The 7,285-nt window shown below is 45.1% G+C and overlaps 1 protein-coding gene across 2 annotated transcripts in view; it reads right to left on the bottom strand.

Annotated features, from left to right (window-relative positions):
* Window positions 1-1,499, bottom strand: part of DAZAP1 (DAZ associated protein 1) — a 61,877-nt gene extending 60,378 nt beyond the window's left edge. The window contains exon 1 of one of the 2 annotated variants that reach the window (XM_032219774.1): window positions 1,069-1,497. In XM_032219774.1, coding sequence (XP_032075665.1) covers window positions 1,069-1,100 — 32 coding nt within the window. In that variant the 5' untranslated portion in view covers window positions 1,101-1,497. Of the gene's footprint in view, window positions 1-1,068 lie in introns of both variants that reach the window. The other variant, XM_032219852.1, reaches the window with a different exon arrangement.
* Window positions 1,500-7,285: the final 5,786 nt, after the last annotated feature.

Here is a 7,285-nt window from a genome sequence, read left to right on the forward strand (position 1 = left end):
CAACCCTTCCATCTTTGCTTTCAAGCCCTTTGGGCCCCGATTATCAGAAAGGAAACTACATAGTCCTTAATTTGCAACAGTTCATTTAGTGACCAAAGTTATCACCGCACTAAAAAGGCGACTTACGCCTTTTTCCCCACACTTACAACCATTGCAGTATCCACATGGTCATGTGAACAAAATTAAAAGGTTTGACAACTGACTCGTATGTACGACATTTGCAGTGCGGGGGGGGGGGTCATGTTGACCCCCCTTTGCAATCTCCTTACAAGCAAAGTCAATGGGGGAAGCCAGATTCACTTAACAACTGTGTGACTAACTTCACCACGGTGACAAGAAAGGTTGTAAAATGGGGCAAAATTCGCTTAACAATTGTTCCCCTTAGCCAGATAAAACGGGGGGGGGAGCGCGCGCTCAATCGCGGTCGTAAGTCGAGGACTACCTGTAAAAAGAGGACTTTTAAAAAAAAATACAGCCATCGCTTTCTCAACTTCCTTTTCCCTCCACAGCACGCTGTTCCCCCTGGTACACAGAGAAGAGGCCGAAGAGGTCAGGGTTAACCGGGGGAGAGAGAAAAAAAGAGCACTTGGCGATCCATCCCAACTCTCTCTGAAGAGATGTAGGTGTTTTATATCCCCGGCTCCCCGAAACCAATAAGGGAGGCCTCCAACGATTCCCAGGCAAGGCCTTTCGCCGATTCCACCTGGCTCGGCGGTGCGGAGGCGCTTTGAACCCGAGAGCAGGGCGGCCATCGGGGCCACCTCTGGCCAGATGGAATAAAGGGGCGCTTGCGGGGGGAGATCGGTCTTGGCGACCCTCCGCTTTCCCGGCTTTTCTTCGACTCAGTCAAGGCACAGAGCAAGGGGCCTTCCTCCTACCCACCCCGGATGCTCCATGCCCTGAAAGGGGGTCTTTCTCCCCACCCCTCGCCCTCTCGACGGTGACTCTCTTTGGGGTGAGGGTCTCCACGTGAGACCGGGGGGGGGGAAACCTTCGCTGCCCACGTGACCCTGCCGTTTTCCCCTCACGTGCCCCCTCCCCACATCTCGTTCGCCTTCAGGGCCTCACCCGATCTCGTCGGCGCCCCCGACGCTATTCATGGCGGCGACGGGGGCTAAATGGCCTGGGGAGGGGGAAGGGGGTAGGCCCGGTCAGCTGCCCCTCCGCCGCTGCTGCTCTTCTTCTTCTTTCTCTTTCTCCGGCGGCGCCGCGACGAGACGGGGTGGCGGCTCCTAACGCCGCTTCTTCCCCTTGGGGAAGTTCACCGCCTGCCCACAGGCGCCCTCAAGAGATCCCAGGCGCCGCCGCCGCCGTTGTCCTCGCTGCCGCCTTCTTCAGCTTTACCTCACACTAGAGAGGCCCGGCGACAGTCAGCCAGCGAGCCGCCGCCGCCGTCGCGCGCCTGCGCAAGCAAGCAAGCACGCGCCGCCTTACCTTCCCTCTCCCCCTCCCCCTCCCCCGCCCAATCTCCTTTCCAAAGTCTCCTGCCGCCACCAACCGCCGCTGCAAGAAGAAGCCGGGTTATACGCCTGCGCGGTAGAGTCGCGAGACTCTCTTTCTCTCTCTTCTCCCCGCCCCCCCCCCGCTCCCTCCCCTCCCAACAGCCGCCAAGAATATCATTGGCTGCTAACGGGGTTTCCGGTAGTGGAAGGTGGGCGGGAGGATAGGAGGAGGCGGGGAAAAGGAGGGAAGCCCATGCACAGGACCGTCTGGGGGGGGGTATTCGCTTTGTTAGGAGCGGGTAGAGTGGTGCCCGCGGTTCGACTTCCGTTTTAGAAAACAAAGGGTATGATGGGGGATGTAGTTACTGTACTGTTCTTTCTTGGATTGGGGTGGTGGTTGTTTGTGTGTGTTTTAAAGGAAGTGGATCGCTTGAGCGTGTTCGGTTCCGGAAGTTTGTCTTTAGCCGTTTGGGAAATGTAGTCCGTTGAAGAAAGAAATTGTGGGTTCGATTCTGCGTCTCTGTGTGCGAAGAAATGATTTGGTTTATTAGAGAAAAAAGTATTATGGATGATTCGTACGCTGCCCTAGCTGTGAAACCCATCGATATGATTTTTTTTAAAAAAACACAATACAACCCTAAAGTTACGAAAACAACAATAAAATATTTTCATTCTACCGCTATTAACATAAGAACAGTTTTCAAACTAGTGTGCTAATCTTTTACAATAGTCTTAACCTGGTGGTGGCTTCCAGGTAGTGTGGAGGATGGGACCTGTAGTCCCCCCCTCAAGAGGTTCGTCTAGAGAGGAATGAAATTAAATTCTGCTAATATTGCATACCAATGCATATGTGGTTGGGAAAAAATGACAAGACAACATACAGAGTTTAAGCCAGAATTATTTTTACCAGCTATTATGTCAGATGGTTTTATGATAAAGGGACAATATATCTTGACCGCAGCAAGAATTGAGTATGTGCAGCAGTGGAAGACCAAAAACACCCTTTTAGAAGAGGAGATGATAAAGAAGATACTAGCCTGCACGGAAATGGACAGACTTAACGCTAAAAATAAAAGATAAAGGAAATACAGAATACTATGTTACATGGGATAGTTTCTATCAATGGTTAGAAACACGAGGTAGAAGTGAGAATGTGAAAGAATCAGGTTGGGTTGGCAAGGAAAGAGACATTATGTATGTATTAGAATGATAGATAAGTTGATACACTAGAATATAATGGTCAGAAATTACTGTACAACATTAGCACTTGTTTAAAATAATATATATGTTATTTTGTTTTTTTAGCTTTGTTTCATGGCAAGTGAAATGCCAGGACAATTACACTGTATTCAATATATTTATGTGTAAACAATAAAAATATATTTTTAAAAAAGGATGTGAGATAGGCGAGCTATTTGATGATGTTAAAGGTATCATTGCAAGTTGTACGCTGTTCCAAATAATTGAAATTGAAAAACAAAATTCTGCTAATATGTTTGGTGTGAGATGAGCCTGTGAGCATCTGGAGTTTCGTACAAGCAAGATTAACCAACATGGTTTCACTGGACTCCGTTTTCTGGATTCACACAACCCCCATGAGCCTTGGGGTTGTGCAGTTAAACTGCCTGAGCTGTTCATTTTGCAAAGACAGAGACACAATTTATTCATCTTTCCATAGACTTCAAAACAGGTTTCCAAGCCAAAGATTCAGTTCATCAGAATAAGGGTTTTGTTTCGAATGCCATCTGTGTAAATAAACAGACCAAGAGCGTAGATGTCGTAAGGAAGTTTTCTGTGATGTCCTGAAGGCCATACTCATACTTAGAGGGTATTTAATTTACAGGTAGTCCTCAATGTAAAGTCCAAAATTTCCATTCCAGACAGTTGCTAAATGAGTTCCATCCCATTTTACAACCTTTCTTGCCACAGTTTAAGTGAATCATGGCAGTTGTTCAATGAATCATTCTGTCATTAAGCAAATCTGGCTTCCCCCATTGACTTTGCTTGTAGGAAGCCAATTGGGAAGGTTACAAATAGTGATCCCATGACCCTCGGGCACTGCAACCATCATAAATTCACGCCAGTTGCCAAACTCCTGAATTTTGATTGTATGGCCATAGGGATGCTGCAGTGAGGGTGTGAAAAATGGTCTTGAGTCTCTTTTTTCAGTGCCATTGCAACTTTGGTCACTAAATAGTATCTGGCTACTACCCGTCTGGCTACTACCCGGGGGAGGGCCTTCTCTGTAGCAGCTCCGGCCCTTTGGAATGAACTCCCCGCGGAGATCCGGACCTCACCTCTCTCCAGGCCTTCCGGAAAGCTGTCAAAACCTGGCTGTGCCGGCAGGCCTGGGGTTGATGAGTTCCCCTCCCCTCTCGACTGGTATGGCTGTGTGATTTTTGTGTATTTTAATTATGTGTACTGTTGTTTATATTCCCTTTCCCCCCTGAGTTGTTCGCCGCCCTGAGTCCCTCCTGGAGAAGGGCGGCATACAAATAAACCAAATACAATACAATACAATAAATGAATAGTTATAAGTCGAGGACTCTGTATAGGTGAATGAAAGAACATCCAGGGATTCAAATAATTTAACAACCGCTTCTCTGCCCTAATGATTTTTTTCCAACAGCCAGTTAACCAAATTGCTCAGAAAGTTGACAACCGGTTCTCCCAAAGTGGTGCGAACTGGCTGAATCCCACCATTGATCTCACCACAAAAAAATGTTTGTGCCTCAGCTCTTATCATCTCAAGAATCCAAATTAAAACCTCAAAAGTTTCTGCCAGACATCCTGGGCAAGGCTGAGATTAGTCAGATTTGGTATACTATAAAGGAACCTTGAAGCGACCTTGGAGATCATCTAGTCCAAGTGTTTTTTGAATTTGGCAACTTTTAAGATGTGCGTTCTCCAGCATGCTGGTAAAGAACTCTGGGAGTTGAAGTTCACACATCTGAAAGTTGCCAAGTTTGAAAAAAATATTAATCTAGTCTAAAAGGTGCTTCTTTACGAGGCAACTGAACTTTCTGTTTTTTTTTCAAAGACGGTTTAAAGACGTTTCGCTTCTCATCCAAGAAGCTTCTTCAGATCTGACTGGATAGTGGGGAATGGAAGGATTTATACTCCTTGCAGACAGCTGGTCATTTGCATTCTTTTTAGAGAGTTGTTGAGGCGACCTGGAGGTTTATCTGTGTCCTCAGGGTCACCTGAGTGGTACAAATTGGAACTGTTGAAAGGATACTGGAGATAGATGATGTCTTATCTCTCCCCCTCTGTTGAGGAAGGGCTGTTCAATTGTGACATAGGTGGCTCTTCAACTTGCTGTCTGCAAGGAGCATAAATCCTTTCATTCCCCACCATCCAGTCAACAAAGAAAGTCCAGTTGGCTCTTGAAAAAGCACCTTTGGGACAACCATGATCTGGATGGCTAAGAATCTCCATAGAAATTAATCTAGTCCACCTTCCAACTTGCCACTGCAGGAAATCCACTTCTGTAATTCCCCCCAATTGCTGGGTATCCAGCTCTGCTTTAAATATCTCCACCAAAGGAGCATCCTCACCTCCAGAGACCTTCTGCTGTTGTTGCTTTTATTTTCTATTTTATTTTTTAGTCCTTTTGAATCATTATTGACTCCTAAAGCACCTGCTTGAGTGCTTGCAGGTTTCTTGGCAGGATTTCCTTTTTAAAATTTTTTTTTAATAAAAACAATCCATCTTCCATTAAACAGTGTGTCCTCTGGGTACAAATATCTTGTGCAATAACAATTAAAATTTACAACCATCATTATTTATCTGCTCGTGACTTAATGCTGATATACACAACATATCTGACACTATAACAATCCTCTTCTTAAATTATTTAATTCTATTAATACATTTTTTAACATATATGTTCATTTATTTACAAACATACAAAATACACACACACACACAAAACACAAGACATACACTACATTTACATAATACAGTACGGACAGGAACTTCCTGTTCTTTCTAATAACAATTGCCAATCGATACAATTCTCCTTATGTTATTTCCCCTTCTAGTATATTTCATTTGCATTTCACCATTTTTAACCCTCTTATTTTACTCATCTATCTGTTATATTGGGTGATTACCTCTAGTACATTTAAACTCTCTTGAGTGCATGTATGTATGTATGCATGCATGCATGCAGGTTTTGGTGTATTTGGGTCTTTTCCCATGTGAGATTGAGAGTATCTTGGCGATGTTTCAACGAGATCCCACTCGTCACCTTCAGGCTGGTGTCTTCGGTCTCATGCCTGTGCAAGCAAAGCATGATCAGAGGGACAGCAACTCCGATCACGCTTTGCTCGCACAGGCACAAGATACTCTCAATCTCACACGGGAAAAGACCCAAATACACTAAAACCCGCATATCTGTAACCGTGAAAATCTACGAAAACAAATATATGTATATGTATATATACTCTGTGTGTGTGTGTGTGTTTGTGTGTGTGTGTGTGTGTGTATGTGTATTGTTGTATTTGTGCTGATAAATAAATAAAGGGAGACTAGTATAGATCTATTTCAAGCTATTTAGCTCTCATCAGCTAGCCATATCCTTACTGGGATTTGAACCTGGGCTATATTACATACTAGGCAGACATCTTAGCCATTAGGCCACAGGCTCTTATCCGTTATCAGCCAAGCCAGGGTGAAAGGTATCTATTAGATTTTTACAACCCCCGGTATGTCCAAATATGGGAGGAAGATCACTACTTCCATTCTCTGTCCTTCGGCTCGTCACAAGAGACCATCCAGGCAGAAACCCAATATTTTTACTGTTGCCTTTTTGTTACATTTTGTTGTATTTGTGCTGATAAATAAATAAAGGGAGACTAGTATAGATCTATTTCAAGCTATTTAGCTCTCATCAGCTAGCCATACCCTTACTGGGATTTGAACCTGGGCTATATTACATACTAGGCAGACATCTTAGCCATTAGGCCACAGTCTCTTATCTAATTTACAATTAGATTGTAAAAATCCAATAGATACCTTTCACCCTGGCTTCGCTGATAACGGATAAGATATATTAATTCTCCTTAACTACTATCTTTGGGTTTTATTGGCTTCTTTCATTGATTCTTGTTTCTTTCCTCCATCCACCAATACCATTTATTCCATATCTGGTAATATTCTGTTTCTTCTTTTCCCTGGATTTCTTTAGTTAGTTTGTCCATTTCAGCATCTTTCTTATTATTTCATCTTCACTTGGTATTAATACATTTTCTGTATTTCACTAATCTTTCATTTCTAACTTTCATATTTGCTCTCTAACCATCGGTAGAATAGTTCCCATATACCTGTGATAGTGAACCGATGGTGAACCTATGGCACAGGTGGCACGCGGAGCCCTCTGCTGACACACAAGCCGTCACCCCAGGCAAGCTCCACTGTGCGTGCGTACGTGCCTCCCGTCAGCCAGCTGATTATTGGCTCTCTTGCACGCATGTGGGAGATGCGTGTGCATGCATGGGGGGGTCGCACATGCATGCACAGGAGGCGGGGGTTGTGCGCGCATGTGCGGGGCATTGTGTGTGCATGCACAGGGGTGGGGGGAGCATGCACCCCATTTTTGGTCCCAAGAGGCTTCAGGGAGGACTGCTAGGCCAAAAATGTGCATGCATGGGGGGAACGCAGGGGGCATGCGTGCATGTGTAGGAGGGCAGTGCATGCGGGAGTATCATGCACGCATGGCATTTTGGGTGTGGACACACACACACACGCGGTCTCACGCACACACGAACGTTCGGCACACGAGGAAAAGTCATCACTGCTGTATACTATAATATTCGTTTGCTCCTTCTCTTTCATTGCAA

The sequence above is a fragment of the Thamnophis elegans genome, chromosome 1, assembly GCF_009769535.1.
Source record: "Thamnophis elegans isolate rThaEle1 chromosome 1, rThaEle1.pri, whole genome shotgun sequence".
In the NCBI taxonomy this organism is placed as follows: Eukaryota; Metazoa; Chordata; class Lepidosauria; order Squamata; family Colubridae; genus Thamnophis; species Thamnophis elegans.